This window comes from Canis lupus, chromosome 1, assembly GCF_011100685.1.
Source record: "Canis lupus familiaris isolate Mischka breed German Shepherd chromosome 1, alternate assembly UU_Cfam_GSD_1.0, whole genome shotgun sequence".
In the NCBI taxonomy this organism is placed as follows: domain Eukaryota; kingdom Metazoa; phylum Chordata; class Mammalia; order Carnivora; family Canidae; genus Canis; species Canis lupus.
The window spans coordinates 47,882,363-47,901,891 of NC_049222.1; the positions used below are offsets into that span (position 1 = coordinate 47,882,363).

General features: G+C 41.1%; 1 protein-coding gene across 2 annotated transcripts in view; it reads left to right on the forward strand.

Annotated features, from left to right (window-relative positions):
- SNX9 (sorting nexin 9) overlaps nucleotides 1-19,529 on the forward strand; it is a 111,283-nt gene that overhangs the window by 41,619 nt on the left and 50,135 nt on the right. For both annotated transcript variants that reach the window (XM_038526430.1, XM_038526429.1), the window contains exons 2-4: nucleotides 6,028-6,114; nucleotides 9,198-9,272; nucleotides 10,495-10,620. In XM_038526430.1, the coding sequence (XP_038382358.1) occupies nucleotides 6,028-6,114; nucleotides 9,198-9,272; nucleotides 10,495-10,620 (288 nt within the window). The remainder of the gene's footprint in view (nucleotides 1-6,027; nucleotides 6,115-9,197; nucleotides 9,273-10,494; nucleotides 10,621-19,529) is intronic.

The window sequence follows — 19,529 nt, forward strand, 5'->3', positions numbered from 1 at the left end:
TGCTCTAGCAGCTTTTAAGCACTTGACCCGGACCCACCAATTTTGTGGCTTTGGCTTCCAAGATGTCCCTTAGCAACAAGGATAACAAACAATGTAAAAGACACAAAGGAGAATAAAGACCATCTCTGGGAGGAAATGGGTCAGTAACCAAATTTAACCAAGGAGTCACTAAGCCCAAGGAACTAGTTATACAAACATTTTCTCCTAATGTAGATGTAGAAAGTAAGAAAAGACCTCTCACCAGTCTCGCTCCATCGACTCTGCAGGTAGAGATTCTGGGAGACTGACATGGTAAGAAATCTCTCCTTCTGTGGCTGCTTGTCAGACGTTCCAGGATCTCTCAGCTGCAGTACTGTCCGGGCAAGTAGTGGCCAGTGAGTTACAGGATCCTGCCAACTATGCCAACTGTCTGCAAGCAAGAATTCCTGTCCCTTTCTAAGGACATTCCTGTCCTTCTAGCCGGACTAAGAATCAAATTAACATGAGACAGATTAAGAGGAGAAAATCCCAAATTTAACAGCATACATACAGGGAATCCACACAGACATGGAAATTTCAAAGATGGGCAAAGTGAGGCATATATTTAGCTGGGTGGTGGGGGGTCTCCCCATCCACCGCTGACAAATCCACAGGCAGAGAAAGGAGCAGTAGTAAAACAAATGAATTCATTTCATTGAGACCCCCACTGGGAAATAGCCCACACTAGCATCTCAGATGGTCTCCACAGAGTGCTGGAGGTACTTCCCAGTTTATATGAGGAAAATGCGGGGCAATACGTGCAGGTGGGTACACCTGTTGGGCTCAGGTGTGTGGGGTCTCCCTGGCTCAGGGCAGACATGATTGCTTCAGGGGGTAGTTTTCGTGCTCATCACAGATACTTCGCTCACAGGGTCTTTTGCCTGAATTAAGAGAGAAGCTGGACAGAAGAACTGAATCAAAAAGTTGGAGGTCAAAATGCAGGTGGATGAAGTCCTCCTTCAAGTATGTCCTTCTGAACGAAGGAGAAGGGGGCAGGGTCCGGGATTTGACAGGAAAGGAATGCACTTCTCAGGGCAGTGAAAAGATATCTTGTAATTAGATGGTTGCCCTGCTGTACAGATGCGTCACTCAGATAAAATTTATCTCAGCGAGCGAGCCTTATTCTGGGAAAGACCCCAGTGTGGATTCTTTTTGTACCTTAGAGAAGGGCAGACGTTTCCTCTGAGCTGCAGGGTCTCGATTGCCTTCAGTTTAAAATAATCCAAATACTAACATGGTCCACCTTAGAGCAACAAACCCAAAACGTGATAATCTATCCATGTCATCTGGGAAAGAGTTTCTTAGTATCTGTGGCTGACTGGGACCTCAGCCCTGCCATATGTTAACAGCTTTCGTAATGACACAGGTGAAGCCATGGAAAGCGTATGTAACGAGCTTTCTGATGACTCTCGACAGGGAAGGATGAGCCGTGGTTGGGTATAGTTAGATGATGGCTTCAGAATCCAGAAAACTTAGTAGGTTGGAGCATGACTAAATCTAACCAGATAAAATTTTACAGGGATAATTTAATACTCGCTGTTTGATGCAATATAACAACTGCACAAGCACAGATCAGGATTTAATTGAAATCATAGATTTTTTTAAAAAGATTTTATTTATTCATGAGAGACAGAGAGAGAGAGAGGCAGAGGCACAGGCAGAGGGAGATGCAGGCTCCATGCAGGGAGCCCGATGTTGGACTCGATCCCACAACTCCAGGATCACTCCCTGAGCTAAAGGCAGATGCTCAACCACTAAGCCATGCAGACGTCCCTGAAATCATATATTAATAGAAACTGAAAAGCACTTAAGTCATAATCATTTAGAATAAGGACAAATACATCTGCATGTATTTAGGGCATAATAATGCTCTCAGTCTATTAAAGGAAGTTCTTTTTCTTCTTATGATCTTGATGGTTATGTAAAAGCGAGATCTAGGAGGCATTAACTATATGATTTCACAAAAAGTCAAATGAGCGTGCTTAAGTAAAATAAGCTCAACGTTTGAGGGGTGCCTGGGTGGCTCAGTCAGTGAAGCATCTGCCTTCTGGTCAGGTCATGACCCCAGGGCCCTGGGCTTCCCTGCTCATGAGGGAGCCTGCTCCTTCCTCTCCCTCTGCCCCTCCCCACTGCTCACCCTCTCAAGTGAATAAGAAAATCTTTTTTAAAAAACACAAGCTTAGCATTTAAAAAGGTGAACTAGTCATATAGAAATACCACTTACATGCACAACATCGGTTCTCAAGGACCATGTTATAAAGGATCTGTCTGTACTTTGAAATTTTAATTTTAGTTTCTATTTGAGTGTCTCTGTTTTTAAAATGAGAGAGCTACACTACCGAAGATTTAGAGCTTTTCCCAACAGTTAATTGTGATTTATGCAAACCAGAGAAGCAGATGCTTAAGAATGGGGACTTGTCTCCTGCATCCTGATCCCCACATGAACTTTTTTGCTTGGTTGGTTGGTTGGTTGGTTGGTTGGTTGGTTGGTTTTGTTTTGTTTTGTTTTTTTGCATTTTGAACTGTTTAATTCTCTTGTTCATTTTAGGTTCTAGTGTTTTCTTTTTGCAAAATAGGAAATGCAGTAGTGTACTTATTATATCCAGTGCTTGTCTTTATTTAGAATGTCTTAATAAATCTTTGGTTTGGGATTATTGGATTGTATCGACTTGAACTGTCTTCGTTGTGCAACAGGATCTGAACTCACATTAGCTTAGGCACCTGTGGAAATGAGATGTTGGCTCTTTGTCTGACAGCAGGAGACGTAGCTTCAGGCTTGTCCTTCAAGTGATCACCTCAGAACATTCTTTCTCTTTGCCATTACACTCCACCAAAGATGGACTTTCTCCTACCTCAGCTGGTTAGCCTTTGACAGCATTTTCAGAGAAAAAGACCCATGCTCACCAGAATCTGTATCAATTTCTGGGAAAGAGTTCTCCTTATCCCTATTTGGTTTATATGCTTACCAATGGCATGGAGTCAAGCAGGAAGTTTCCAGAAGGAAGGGACATGGAGCAGACAACATAACAGATGTTTACAACATAGCCAGAAAGTATGAATACTTTTATACCTCTCTCTCTTCTCTCAAAAGGAAATAATGTGTTAAGGATGATGGATTATGCACATACCAGGTGTGTGGTGGCACATTTCGCATTCCTGTGCCTGGAACGTCTGGAGCTTTGGATCCGCTAATGTTTACTTTTATTTGCAGCTAGGTAATGGAACTGATGTTTAAGATTGCAGTCTACTATCCCCTCACCTTCATCTGTAATACTTTTTGGTATTGCCATTGGAGAAACTAATTGTTGTTGACATATGTGTTCGACATACAGTATCACGTCATCTGCCCAGGAACCGAGTAGAGGTTTAGCTCCTGAAAATACTTGAGTCATTTCTTAAAGTGTAGCCAACACTGGGAAAAGCAGTCAGAAAATGGACCTCTTCTCGAAGGCCATAGTGGGACTGAAGCATAGTGGGACTGACGGGCAGTCGGGGTGGGGGCCAGCATCTTGGAATCCTGTTGGTGGAGGAGAGGAGCAGTCAGATGGAAGCCAGATACAAGGATGGGAACAGGAAAAGCAGGTGAAGGGAGGCAGTGCCCCAAAGGTTTACATTCTAGGGGCCTCTAGGCTACCTAAGCTTGGGAAAAGTAACTGCTCAACTTTGTTTTCTGTTGACACGTTTTTGCTCATTTGGGGATGTGCTTTTTTCATTCTTTTCGTTCTCTAAAATTTCTCTCAATTCTAATTTTTAAGAAGCATCTCTGGGTTTTATTTTGTTTTTTTAAGGCTTAAATCAGTGTTTACATAAACCTACAGTGTTTATATACATTTTTCCATGGCTTAAAGTTCCATAATATTTAAATGTGTAAGGGAGTTTCCATTATTAGTTTTTGACTTGTTTCATCAAGTTGGACATTTGGTACACAAGAATAGTCTTTGGTATTCTGTAGTGGGGATTAGCTAGATTTAGCTGCATTAAAAAAAAAAAATGTTAAGCAGGATCCTTAAGGAACAAGAACCAAACAGCAGGTTGCTCATTTGTGTATCCCAGGAAGCCCAAGCCTGTGCTTGGCCCAGGGACCCTCCTCATGCATTTATCTGTATCTGCCCTCGTTGCATGAGAAATTGAGATTGGGGTGATGCGGTTTTTTAAAAAAAAATACCCCACAACATGACCAGCAGAATTCTAACTGCTTTTGCAGCAGTATGAGAAAGAGCCATCAACACGGTCTTGTTGTCCCATGTAATGACTCCGTTCAGACTTCTCAGTGCCTGCAACCTGCTCCCTATACCCCCTGCCCAGCCTCTGGATGGAAGTCCAGGAGCTGATGCCAGTTTTGTGACTAACCATTTGTTTCTTTCTAACATTTTGTTATGAAAAAAATCTCAAATATATAAAAATAGAAAAATCAAAATCATTTTCCACTGAACACCATCCACCTATCATCTAGATTCTGTAAATAACATATTACTCTACCAACTTTGTTGCATATTCATCCCCCCAGTCCATTTTATTTCTTCTGACGTATGTCAAAATAGTATTTGGAGGGTTTTTTTTTTTTTTTTAACCTTTTACCAGTAGATGTGAATCCTTTATCCTTGTTCTGAGTATTTCAGGCATCATTAAGCAAGTGTGGGGGAGCACACTGGCAAGCAGAAGGGCCTAGCGCAGTTCTGACCATATGGTGGGTGTTCAGCAAGTATCTTGTTAAATGAGTGCAGTTCTGTTAGTCCTATTTGACTAGCTCTGTACATATACTTGAACTTGCCACTTAGAACAGTTACTTTTAAAGTAACTCATCGGTTTCCTAGGTACATGTTATCTCCAGTATATGAGATGGACCTTCTTTTATGAGATGGTCCATGAAAGACGATAATTTAGAATTTGAAATGGATTAAAAATATATTAAATACTATAAAAATATATATATCTATTGTTTACAACAGTGATCATCTTGGAATAAATGCATAGCGGTTTTCCTAGAATCCATGTTTCTGGGTTGACACCTTTAGGAACCTCTTGAGGAAGAGGCTGAAGGAGCAGCCCCACCTCCCGTCAGCTAGAACAGCTTAAGTCTGTTTGCCATGAAATTAAGATTTTGTTGCAGGAAAAGTTTGAAAATCCCAGCTGTTAGGTTACCTGACCAGTATACACAACCCTGTGTAGGCTTCCGTATAGGGGGAAATATTCTAGGAGAAGAATGTAAGTATATCTCGCTACCCAGATCTTAAGTTCTGAGTTTAGTTGGCTAGGGGTACCACATTATTAAAATTCATCCCAGTGGCTCTAGATAAAGAATAGCAAGAGTTTTCACTGCCAGGGAATAATTTGAGCATGTATGCATCTTAAATGAGTGTACACGTGTGTGTCTGTATGTTCCTTCAGTCCCTGAGATTGAGTGTGCCCAGAATGAATGATATCTCCATTTCCACTTCTTACTTCCTTAAAGAAAGGGTATTGGGGTACTTAGGTGATACAGTAGGTAGGATGTCTGACTCTTGGTTTGGGTTCAGGTGGTGAGCTCAGAGTTTGAGACTGGGCCCTGTGTTGAGCTGCATACTCAGTGTGGAATCTGCGTGAGATTCTCTCTCCCTCTGCCCCTGGCCCCATCACTTGCTCCAGTATGTACTCATGCACGTTCTCTCTCTTTTTCTCAAATAAATAAATCTTTAAAAAAAAAAAAAAGGTACACTCCCCCCCCCCTTGATGAAAAGGGTGTGTTTTGAGAACATTTTGGGGGCTGGTCCCTGAAAGCAGTGTAGGCAGCTATGAGAAACCTTCCCTGTTTCCAAAACAGAGCAGGGGCCCTCACCATTGGTGTCCTCTTCCTCACAATAGGGCTGATGAATCATTTTGGTAATATGTCTTCCTTTATTTCAAAAAACCACAGCCACAGTCATGAGTGTTTGTTCATACCAGCATGTTTACAAAGTGTATGATAAAGATTGTTTGGTTTTTTACTGTGAAGTTTACATTTGTAACTTCCTCTGTTGCTATTCCCAACAGGCTCGGGTTATGTATGACTTTGCTGCTGAGCCTGGAAATAATGAACTGACGGTTAATGAAGGAGAAATCATCACAATTACAAATCCGGTAAGAGAATGAGTAGATTTTTAAATCTGATTTGCTCTTAAGGACTTATATTTTCAATTTTATTTTTTTATTAAGTTGATCATTCAAACCCACAGGAATTTCTTCCCTGTTGTTTATAAAGTGTTGATGGTGAAGTAAGACTCTATTTTATAAACATTGAATAAAAGCTCAGTCCCCTAAAGGTAGTTGTATGGGGTTCCATCAGGCAGAAATGGAAAGAGATGTCCCATACAGATCCCAGACAGAGCACAAGTGTAGAGATTTGGAAGTATGGTTTCTGGAAGTCACAGCTGTGGCTGATTAACAGCCTATGAGCCAGGTGTTTGGCTGAGTACTACACATGTATTTTTGATGTGTTTTCTCCATGAACTCTATGAGCTAGGGACTTTTTTTTTTTTAAGATTTTATTTATTCATTCATGAGAGACACACAGAGTCAGAGACACAGGCAGAGGGAGAAGCAGGCTTCATGCAGGGAGCCCAATGTGGGACTCAATCCTGGAACTCCAGGATCACGCCCTGAGCTGAAGGCAGAAGCTCAACCTCTGAGCCACCCAGGTGTCCTGAGCTAGGGACTTTTAATCTGTGTTTTACCGATGAAGGTAATAAGACGTAGAAGATAAGCAACTTGACCAGGATCATTCTGTTTGTAAGCAAAGATCCAAAACCACATCTGTTGGGTCTCTGAGCCTCTGCTTTTTCTCTCTTCTGGGAACTCTACATGTAAACAAGGGTCCCAGGGGTCCAGGGCACATATATACCAGTAGCAGACAGGCTCAGAAAACTGGCTTTTTGAGCCAAATCAGACAGAACCCATGGGCCAGGCTGTAGACTTTGGACTTCATTTGTAAGTAGTGGGTTCATTTAAGGGTTTTATTTTTGATGTTGTTGTTAGGCAAATGAAGTGGTGAGATGTGCATTTCCAGGAAATTAATCTAGCATAGGTGTATTGAGTGAACTGGTATGGCTGGAACCTGGGAATGTAGCTTAGGTAATAGCAATAGGAATTGAAAAGAAAGCTCTCCACAGGAGGCTTTGCCAAGTCAGACCCAGAGGACTTGGTGCCAGATTAGGTACTCTTGGAGAAAGAAGAGATAAGGATCCCTGCGACGTTTGACCTTTGACTTGAGAGAATGGTGGATTTATTAAAGTATGTGAGTCAGGAAGAAAAACTTCTTTGGAAAGATTAAGTGAGTTTATTGTTAGATATGTTGAGCTTGAAGAACAGTAAATAATTAACCCTTTCCTGTAGCTTTGCATCAGTTTAAAATGGAAATGTTGAGCTGGAGGTGAGAGCTGGAGATAGGTCGTCTCTCTGGATACCTCCAAGACTAGCATGTGAGGAAGGTTGCCAGGTCAGCTGGAGATGTGCTGGGAAGGGAAGGAGGAGATGCAGGCGTTCCCCTAGGTCAGAGGGACAGAGGGCTGGGGGAGCACAGAGACCCAGGAATGACCAAGAGGATGGAGGTTTCTTGATGTTGATAGTATTTTCAAAACCTGTTTTATATGTTTTACATACAAAAAAAAAGAATTACTGGGTAGGAAAAATATATGTAGTTTTAGATAATATGCCAAGTGTATATAAGTACTTAGGTTCTATTTTTAATCATAGGAGAGATTAAAGATTCTTTATCTGATTTTTTTTAATGAAATAATTTTCATTTCTTGGTAAAACAGTATTTTAAGTTGCTGTCATGTCAAAAATGGACGGAGTTGTGGTTTAAAGTGATTTTTAAAAAAGAATGTGTTATTGGGCACCTGGGTGGCACAGACAGTTAAGCATCTGACTCTTGGTTTCAGCTCAGGTCATGATCTCAGGGTCATGGGATGAAACCCCATTTGGGCTCGGCACTGTGTGAGATTCTCTCTTCCTCTCCCTCTGCCCCTCTTGCATGTGTGCCAAATAAATAAAGTTTTCAAAGAAAAAAGTGTTACCTACACTCAGATATTAACTAATTGAGAAATGATTTATGAACTTAAGACAACTCTTCAGGTAAAAAAGTAGGATTTTGTGGAGATAATAGATTGAAAAGTAGAAATTCTGGTATAGAATATTTTACAATTTAGTTTAATATCACTTATCCAGAAGAACAAAGGAACCATGTGTCAGTTAGCTTTTCCTAGATACCAGGTAATCCCAAAGCTTAGTGGCTTAAGCAAACAACCATTTGTTGTTTTGCCTAGGGACCTCCAGGTTGAGCTCCCGCATGGGTCTGCAGTCACCTGGTGGGCAGCTGGGGGTGGAGTGCTTTAACACATGGTCATTCAGGTGTCCAGCGAGTCCACTGATAAAGGTTTACTGGCTTTGGTTGGGGTGTACAGGAGATTGGGCCCTCTCTCTGTCATCATCTAGCAAGCCAAATTATTCACACAGCAGCTCTTTTGGAAAAAGTGTGCAAAGCCTCCTGAGGCTAGACTCTGAGAAAAAAAAAATTCCATATTTTTTTCTACCTCACCTCATTCTCTTGACCACAGAGGTCACAAAAGACAACAGAGATTCCAGAAGTAGAGGTGTCATTCCACTTCTTGACAGTCGGAGCTACAAACCATTTTTGTCATCTGCCCCCGACCAGTGAATAGAAGGGAATTACACACGGATAGGACTCCAATCCTTTAAATGGACTACTTTTCAGTCTTTGATCATTTGTTTGATTTTTCTTGTTTTTATATTCTATCATTTTCTGGAGTAAAGAGAAGCCTTAAGAGTTTATAACTTTGGGGGTACCTGGGTGGCTTAGTAGTCAGTTAAGTATCCAACTGTTGGTTTCAGCTCAGGTCATGGTCTTCAAGACTGTGAAATCTAGCCCTACGGTCAGGCTCTGAGTTTGGTGGGGTGTCTGTTTGGGATTCTGTTTCCCTCCTCCTGCCCCTACTCCAACTAACGCACATGTGAGTGTGTGCACATGTGCAAGCTTTCTCTCAGATAAATCTTTTAAAAAATAATTTATAACTTTGAACAGTGCTAACTCTGTGGGAATAAAGGGCTTAACATTAATTATTTTTTCATGTATAACAAAGCAAAACTTCTGCAGGAAATTCCAACTATAATCTTTTTTCTCTCTCTCTCTTTTTAAACTTTATTAGGATGTTGGTGGAGGATGGCTGGAAGGAAGAAACAGCAAAGGAGAACGCGGACTTGTTCCCACAGACTATGTTGAAGTAAGAACTTACTGTCATAAAGCAATTAAACCTGGTCTCTGTCAAACATCTTTTTATGGATTATGGAAAGTAGCAACTTTATTTTTAATAAAATAATTTCCACTGTAAAAGTAATATCTGCTAATTATATAAAATGTGAAAAATGCAACAAAGAAATGTTACCTGTAGATGCAACCAGGCTCCAAAGAGTGATTCCAGATATTTGGATTAAGTTCCTTCTAGGAAGAACAACTTTTAATTAATCCGAATAAATGTCCCTATTTTACCTTTGTTTATATTGTATAATCACTACTGTCTACACTGTTTATATTATAGAGTTCATTCACAAAATTGAAAGTTTTAAGTAGCTCTGCTCTGTCTGTGCTGGTTTAGTACCTATTTCTCAGCTCTTTGTCCCATTCCTGTAGATGGAGGGTCTTGGATGAGCTCCTGGGAGCTGCTGCCTCCTTTAAGCTGTGTTCTCATAAATGTCAAAGTTAGGGATCCAGTCCCTTTCCCTTCTGCCTGGGACATACCCACTCAGCTGGAACCCCGCCCCATCAACCTCCTGCCGCCCTCTACTGGTTGTCTGTAGGTCACTCAAACTCGAGTCCTGGGTACTTGGTCGGTTGCCTCTCTTCTCAGGTGACCCACCAAACCCAGGTTGCCTGGTGCCCTGTGAGTAAACTGGGAGCGAGATCAAGAACAAAGTGCCTGTGGTTTCCCTCCAGCAGGAAGGAATAATGTCCTGGGAGGATTTTTACCTGGGTGCCACCTGCAGAATGGAAGGCTGGCTGTCTACCTGTTATTCCTGATGGAGAGTTGGGGTGGGGAGTTTTGGACCCTCTGGAGAATCTGGTGAATCTGTGGCCCTTCTCAGAAATCTGTGCATGTACCCCAGTCTCATCCATGTGGTTCCAGAGTGTTTACAGGCCCCTGGACTCAGTCCACCTGTCTTAGGTTTATGTTGTGTTTTACCTCTGTGCACAGTGCAGCCAGGATCCTAAAAATGGGCAAGATGGAGAAAAATCTGAGGATTTAAGTTCGTGCTGGCATTAATTGCATTTTTAGAACTCTGCATAGTTCTGAAAAGGAACCATTAACATAGGTGTTCAAGAGCTCACTTACCTTTTAAGAATATAACCCCTTCATAATAGCTGACAATTTTGGCTTGCCTTTAGAGACTATAACTCTGAAATACCCCTAATCTATGAAAATAACTGTGGTTCTTTCTGATATTCAGATTTTGCCCAATGATGGAAAAGACCCATTTTCTTGTGGAAATTCAGTGGCTGACCAAGCCTTCCTTGATTCTCTGTCAGCAAGTACAGCTCAAGCCAATTCGTCAGCTGCCAACAGTAACAACCAGGTAAGTCTTCCATCATCTGGCTGGAAATGACTGGCTGTACTTAGAGCAGAGCAGCACATTTGTGAAAGCTCCTGATGCATCCTAGTAGTTGCCATTCCCTGAAAGCATAAACAAAGTACCTATTAGATGTCTGTGTGGCATTCTGTTGGGCATTAACAAAGAACTTGCCTCTGAGGCTGGCTAAAGACTGTCTTTAGAGTGTTCATTGAGAACTGCTTCTAAAAACACAGACCCTTTAAGATGCAAACATTCTCCCTAGCGGAGAAAGAAAAGCAGGGTCCCATGCTGAGGCGGTGAGTGTTAGAGCTCCAGTGAGTGTCAGAGCTCCAGCTGAAACCAAAAAGGATTTCTCTGACCTTAGCACATTTCCTACACTCTCAGAGAGGGAGCCCCCTCATCTTGCAGATGCAGTGCAAGTGGAAGTGGGTGCAAATCCAGCACTCAGCACTATTGTATTACCTCTAGGAAACTTACAACCATGGGGTGATTTGAGAAAAATACACTGAAATTCCATAGTAATTTTAATGAGTTTAACTGCCTTAGGTGACTCTGCCTAGTTCAGTTATCGTTAAATGATTACTGTGGGTGAGTGGCAACAAAAGTCAAAAGATGGAGATCAAAATGTTACCGTTTCCTACATCTTTAGAAACAAATGGACTTCAGAGGGTGTTTCTTGATATTCTTTATGTAGAAGGTTTTAAATTATGTGAAGCCTGATAGTCATATCACTTAGTAATTATTTGCTTACAGAATGCCTATATCTTAACCTTCCAAGAGAATTTATTGAAGTGCTATTGCCATATGTTAACTGCAGATTTTATTCATTTTTATTTATTTGGTAAAGATTTTACTTATTTATTTGAGAGAGAGCAAGTAGGAGTGAGAGGAGGAGCAGAGGGAGAGGGAGAAGCAAACTGACCACTAAGCAGGGAGCCCTGACTCAGGGGCCTGATCTCAAGACCCCGAGATCACGATCTGTGCTGAAGTCACACACTTTATCAGATGTGAGCCACCCAGGCACCCAATTTTATACATTTTTAAATAGCTTTTGGTGGACATCCTGAATTACAAATTAGTTTGGCCCAAATATTTAAAATTCAGAGGCAAGGTAGTCACCATAGTTGAACATTTTCCAATATTTTGTTACTCTAGACTACTTGAGAACATTGGTCAGTTAAAGATTATTCAAGATAAAATGTGAAGAAATAGTAGTCAAGCCTTACTTGAAGTTTTACTAGGAATTCTCAGCATGAGCACTGTTGATGGCCGGGGCCTGAGCTTTGTGTTACACAGTTTAGCGGCACTCCTGGCCTCTGCTCACTACATGCCAGTAACATCTAGTTGCCCTAAGGTGTAACAACCAGAATTATCTGCAGATATTGTCAGATGTCCTCTGGGTGCAAAGCCAACCCAGCTGAGTTCACGGAGTTAAACAAAAACATCAGTGTTTGCATTGAGTAAAAGACAACATTTTAATAAAAGGGAATGATGCCGAGATGATTGTAGAGTAAATGAAGGAAGCAAAAGATGGAGAATATTCATCTGATTTTAATTCAGAGACCTACTTCAGCCACTGTCTCAGGATAAATGGAAGCACTCTGACCAAAATGCAGGATCAGGCCTAAGTCTTGTTATGAAGTAGCTTCCTTGGTATTTAAATGTAGCAGTAGGAACTGAGTAGCATAAGTTGAAATTTTTTCTTCCAGGTTATTTAGAAGAAAATAAAACTAACTTTTTGAAGGTGGATTTTACTAATCCATTCTAACAGTAAATCTAACCAAATCCTTTGAAAGCAAAGAAAAAGTGAACTGAAACTAGAAGTAACAAAATATAGAAAGCATGGCCATAATTAACTGAGCATTTGGATTTAATTTAAGTCAAATAAAAGAATTTTTTTTTTAGAGAGAGTAGTTGGGGAGGGGCAGAGAGAAGGGAGAGAGAGAGAGAATCCTAAGCAGGCTCCAGGCCCAGCTTGGAGCTGGACACAGGGCTTGATCCCACAACCCTGAGATCATGACCTGAGCCAAAATCAAGAGTTAGATGCTCAGTGGCACCACCCAGGCACCCCCTTCTCAAGTAAAAACAAGTTATAATAGTCATCTATGCTTTCAGTTATCTGGGATAGGAGAATAATTTAAATAGGCCAAAATGCTGATAATATAAACATCATGAAAAATGTCATGAATAAGAAACCAAGCTAACATTATTAATTGGTAGCTTTTAAAAATTTTGCTGTTAGGTTTACTCATTTGCTCATTTTCTGAATGTCAACAAAAAATACTTGTTTTTTCCAGGGATATACCTCTTTTAGGGATTTTCTAATTACCCTGGCAGTGTGCTCTCTCCCTGAGAGCAATTTTATTTGGAAGGCAGGTATGTCAGAGGAGCTGGCTCTGCCCTCTCCCTGGTCCATGCAGGGCGCACCCCCCATTCCACTCTGCACGCCACTCACTTAGAGCTAGTATGCATTTGCTCTCCTCGGCACCAATTATTTTAAATTTGGCTTTCTTCCCACATTGGCAGGGTGAAGCCTCACATTCAGCTATGGGTTATCAACTTTCCGACTGTGGTATCTTTTCTCTAAATCCTATCTTTTTAAAAAAAACTCTCTCTAAAAGTTACTTCCATCTGCAGATCTCCTTGGATAACTCATTTTGAACTTATTCTTCAATTTATCTGAGCCTCCCTTGACTTTGTATTTTTAATCTATGGTACATTTCAGAGTAATTAGTTCATCATACATTTATAATTTAATATGTAAAATAGCACCTCCTCTTGTTTTTCTTAGAACTCCTAATTTCGGGTTGCTTGAGGTACCTTCTGGTTCTGGCTTCCTATTTAGCAGCCACAGAGGTTAAGTGTAGTTACTGGAGTAGAGGAGAGATCAGGGTGCATTTATTACAGTGATCTGTTGTGACCTTTTTCTCCCTTTACTAGTACGTGGGGGAGCCCTTAATCTGTAGAACATGGTCCAGTCGCTTGGCTATGGTAGAAGACTAGAAATGTAATGTCGAGGGAATATAACACGTTATTCTTTAAATGTGTTGATAAGCTTAAGTTGGAAAATAGTAAAGTTGGAGTTTTTTTCAGGTACTTGGAGAGAATATGGACAACTTTTTTTTTCCCTAACCTTAGAATATGGAAGACAATACAGAGTCTAACAGCCATTAAGGAAAGGATTGATACGTTTAAGTAAAGAAGTAATATTGAACTAGGAAAACTATTTCCCACACGCCACAGATATCGGCTGGTTAAGCGAATACATGAAGAACTCTTGCAAATCTGTAGAAAAGGGTGAATAGCTCAGGAGAAAAAAATGGGCAAAGGGTGGGAACAGATTTTTTTATTGGAAAAGAAGGGCAAATAGCTAATAAACATAGGAAAATACTTATTTTTAGAGTCTACTACTAAATGGTCAGAGAATTTAAATGTTTTAATACCAAGTGTGAGGAAAGGCATGTTCAGATAAGCATCCTGCTGCAAAGCTGGTGGAAGGATAAATTGATGAAGCACTTGGAAGGCAGTTTGATAGCATGTATTAATATTTAAAACTCATACACTCTGACCTAGCAGTTTACTTGCGGAGCTCCTCTTGGAACACAGCCACATGGCAGGAGCTTCACCATACACGGTTCCAACAGCAGGAGGCTGGGACACACGTGTCCAGCAGGAGGGGCCTGGCCAGGCGAACCAAAGGGCAGCCACACAGGGGGAAGCAGTGCTCCTTGCAGAAGCATGAGTGTAAATGCAGATGTATAGACGTGGACATCTGATTGTTTTTGAAGGCACACAATATGGCTGATACTAGCTTTCCTGTGCTTAGATACCCACCCACCACAGATGTAGATTGTAGCGCATTTATTGAAGGATAACCCAGAAATGAATCCAATTCTCACTGTTTTCTTACTCTTACACAGATTCAAAGTTGCATGAGACACTATTGTAATGTTTTTAGAAAAGAAGAATAGATTTTAGTGGTTGATGAACATTAGTTTCATTATTATTTATGTAGTATTTTATAGCTTCAGGAGTGTCTCACACTGGTGCCAGTGCCACCAGCCATCATTCAAAGATGCATGTGGATAGTTGCCCTAGTCTGGATTTTTACCCAGTTATCAGTGTTTAAATTAACAACATTGCCTCAATTCTGGAAAGCTCCTCACTGTGGCTTTTTTTTTTTCCTCACTGTGGATCTTTATAAACCTCTTGGATGGCAGCCTCTGTGGATTACACATTAATCAAAGGTTCTGTGAACCTAGATGTTTCACCTTAAGGTTTTTGACTCAAGAGATTTGTTTTTCTATCCTCGTTAGATGCTAGCAACATAGATCTCCCTACCTACGAGAGATGGCTTGCTTGTTTGTCTGTGGCACTGCATCCCAGGGCTCTGGAGTCTCTGTCCTCTGGGTCCCTGGCTCTTCGCACCTGCCCCCCTCGTGCTGACTCCCAGAGCAGGACACTGCCATCTGTCACAGGTGGCACCTGAGCCCGGCAATCAGCCCTGCGTGTGACACACCAGCTCCACTGTCTGAGCTGTGCGCCTTGGCCTCTGGAATTTGGGTGAGGACCCCCGGTTGGAAGTGCAGTCAGCAACGGGTGGACAGTTCATAAATCCTCCTCATCATCATCTCCCCTCTCCCCTGCTCCGGGGGATGTTGTGGCTGCCTTATCCTGTTCCTTCCAGCCTCTCTCTGTCCTCTGCTGCCATGGAGATGTCTCTCCAGTCTTGAATGTTCTCTTCAGTGTGCTCCTTGCTGGCCATCTCTGCCGCTCCCTCCTGGACTGTTGACATAGCCTGAGCCCATCACTCATCATCTCCCCAAGGAACTGGCTTCTCCTCCTCACTCTTCCACATCTTCATCTCTCCTCAGACATGTTCTTAACTGCCCTCCTTTCATTCCATCCTGAGACCCTCACCGAGATGGCTATGGACGGGAGTGGCCTGCATCTTTCTGGTAGGAAAGGTCAGGAAAACTCACTTTTCATCTCAGGACTCTCACTTTTGTGAGACTGGGGTCAGCGCCCTGGCTCCTGTTCCTCCGGGGCCTCATCTGGGAAATCTTGTAGAATGGTAGGAATGAGTAAGTGGAGAAATAGTTCTAAAGTGTGTAGAGCAATACTTGGTACTCAGAGGGGACTTAATAATTGTTCGTTTTATTTTTTTATTTTTTAAATATTTATTTGAGAAAGAGTGAGCGAGCGAGAGAGAGAAAGCAGGAGCACAAGCCAGGACAGAGGGAGAGGGAAAAGCAGGCTCCCCGCTGAGCAGGGAGCCCTACCTGGGGATCGATCCCAGGACCCTGAGATCATGACTGGAGTCAAAGGTGAATGTTTAACCGACTGAGCCACCCAGGCATCCCTAATTGTTCATTTTAGTGTCTTGTATCACTGCCTCTAAAATAAGACACTAAGTATGTCAGTTCTTTGCTTGAGAAGCTCTCAGGGCTCTCCCATTGCCTCCTGAACCAAGTGCCCAATTCTACATGTTGAGAGAGAGAGACATCTATGAGCAAGTGGTCACTATCCTGTCAGTAATCAGCCAGATACTAGACAGTGCACAGTAGGGACCTTGTGTAATGAATTCATCCGCACTTGAGATGCAGGTAGATAATTTTCCAGCCTCAGTTGTATTTGTCTGACTCCCTAGCATGGCCCCATCCTTCCCTTATCCTTCCCTAAGTATCAGGCTCCAGCCAGACTGGCTCTTCTCCAGATATGCCCTGTGCTAGCGCCCTTCTCTTTGTCTTTTGCTGTCTCCTCCCAGAATGGTAGAATGACTCGTTCTGTCTTTCAGGTCTGCCCAGCCCCCAAGATTCAGCTCAAATATCATGCCTCTTACGAAGCCATCATCTTTCCTTCTCCCCTTTCCATCTCTCAATTCCCTTAGTGCTATTTGTGACTCGTATCACACATTATTTATTTGTAAACTTGCAAGCTTGGTGAAAAGCAGAGATTTTGTCTTATTTTTTCTATTCCCATAACCTATAGGAAGCCTTGCACCATAATAGAGTGTTCTACACATGTTGGAATGATTTGTTGTGTTCTTTCATAAATATAGCAAAAGGTATTTTACAGTGGAAAATGTTATGAGATTGTCTGATTTCAACCTAAATTCTTGTCAAGGGAGGTTGTGCTGTTCTTAACATTGGCTGTAGGACTAGGAGCCATCGTAACACATCATTCTACCACTTGCTGGTTTACCCAATCAGAAATAGTTCATTCCTTTACAGGAAATCCTCTGGGATTGTTAATTATTTTTTAACCATTTAGATATTAAATAAATGCTCAAAGTTAAGTGGGTATTTAGGGAAATGACATTTTTTCAGAGATTTTTCAATGTAATATTTGTTGTGAAGGATTTTTAATTGGTTAAGGGATAAGGAAAGCAATAGTAATTTTATGTTAGAACTACGTTTTGCTTTCTCATTTCTCAAAAAGTCCATTTTTAGGCCATCTTAAGGCCATTTTGTAACTCACTTAAAAATAAATCAGCAGAAGATTGTTCCACATGGGTATTAAGTTTGCTTATTATTTCATTATCTCAAATAAGATCTGTAATGCCATAGACTTCTCATAATTGCTTATTGAGATTTCCTCCTTACATAATCCTATTGGAAAGGTTCTCTCTGCCTCCCCACCCCCACATGAATCCCTTTTAATGGGTTATAGGACTTTGTAAGGAAGGTTGTAGACGTAGACGTCTGTTTAAAGGATCTGCTGACATTTTTCTCCAGAACTGCATCAGGCCAGTGATACTAACTTTCCATGCTTTTTTTTTTTTTTTTTAATTACAGATCCTTGCTTTGTATAAGACAGCTTTATGCATTTAGGGAGCCTTTCCAAAAGTACATGCCGTGACATTCATTGTTGAGGGTGGTTTGTGATTGTTGTTTGTTTCCATCTAACAGGAAACAAATGACAAAAGCGAAGGGTTTGTTTTGTTTTGTTTTTTACCTTAACATTGCTTTGATGAAGGGCCAGCCAGCATTGTTTATAACACAACCCATCATTAGAAGTGTCCGTCTGCCCATCTCTCATGGACCTTAATTAGATCCATCTGGAAGCTACTTGTAGCATCATCCTGTTTGGAACATAAAGCTACCTATTTTAAGACTTTGTGCTAACAAAATAAGTAAACTCTCCAAACTTATACAAATATTTCCCATTTCTTAAGACAAATTAATAAAATAAGTTTTAATTTTTTGTATTTAAAAAATAAATACCTGGAGTTGACATCTGAGGGTTCAGAATTTGAATTAACAAAGGTTTGTTAAACCGGTTAAACTTTTTGGGTAATTTCCAGTCAGTACAAAGAGTTTAGTTGGTTCTGGTGATCTAACCTCATTTTTAAAAATATGTACAGGTTTTCTATTCTGACCAGTGGTTTTGTGAAATTAGTAGAGGTTCATCTGAATTTGATAAATTATAATTAGATAATGCCCTATGAGCCAAAGATCTATAAGGAACAAAACTGAAAATTTTACAAATTCTTCTACATTCTGAGCAGAAATGGTTAGGCTCTTTACATAAGAGAATTTTATACCCTCTGTAGGCCCTTTTGGGAGAAAGCATTCAATCTTTGTCAGAAACTGTTGAACTATTCTTGGGCATCACAGTATTTGCCTTCTGTTCCTACTCCCTAATACAATTGGCACACTGTCATTACATGTCTGATGCAGGAGAAATATCAAATAAAAACTTTGGTACCTCAGTTATGCAGATGAGTTGTCAAAACAAAAGAATAAAAAAAAAAACATAAATAGCCTCAGCCTTCACAGAGCAAGCAACTTTATTTTCATTCCTATTGCATATCCCAGGACAAAGTCTTGCCCTAGAAGTTTCTAGTTACAAAATTCCTTCCTTCCATCTTTGCTTCCAAGCAGGAGACCATGTATGAGGATGTAGTGGAATGAGAGGCCACAGCAGGATTAGCCTGCTGACAACAAACGGAACGTATGAACATGTGCCAGAGGCACAGCAAGACTCCCTTATGTGGTCACAAGGGGAACCCTCAAATGCTTCCACGGCCTCTCCTCCAAGGTAACAGTATAGTTGTGAGCCCAAAATTCAGGACTTCTCTTACCTGGCACACGTATCAGACCAAGTAGTCTTCATGACTTATATTGATTTGAGCATCTCCTCTAAGGAAACCAGGTGGGCAGCTGGAGCCGTGACCACTCATTGGTTTCTTTGAGCCACCAGATATCCTTTGGACTTTTGTTTGCTGGTTTGGTAGAAAGCCAAACAGAAAGCAACCTTAATGAAATATGTGTTATCTTTTTCATTCTCAGACCTCAGTCACCCTCAATGTCCGGCCTAGATTAGGAGAACACACAGAGAAACAGTAGTGGACTTATTACCCTTCTCCACATCTTGTCCCAGTAGCTCATGTGTGGCTGCTGTTCTAATGTGTGCAGTGAAAGTTGTCCTTCTCAGACCACGTCTTGTCTGCTTACTGGGAGACCAGTGAATGAGTAGATTTCACCACTGTTATCCAAATAAGCCCTTGCCCTGTTGTCAGAAGTAGGAGTTTGCTTCTTACTGGCCCAGGGTCCCCTAAGGATGTCATATAAGAAGCAACAAAAACAAAACCAGAACCCGTCATTTTTGTGGACTAGTGTTTTTATTTTCTTTAAAAATAATTTTTAAGAACCCTTTATTATTATAGAAGCAGTACATACACACTATAGAATATTGGAAACGTCAGGCTAGCAAAAAGAAAAACATCACATCCCAAACATGCACTGCTGTTTACACTTGGCATATACCTTATTTTTCCCACGTGAACATGGTTATCCACGTGTATACCAATACGAGGCACAGATGATACATACCATTTATAACCTTTTAAACATTGACGATCCTTTTCACTAAATTTTCATCTTACATAATATCCAGACCAATTTTAA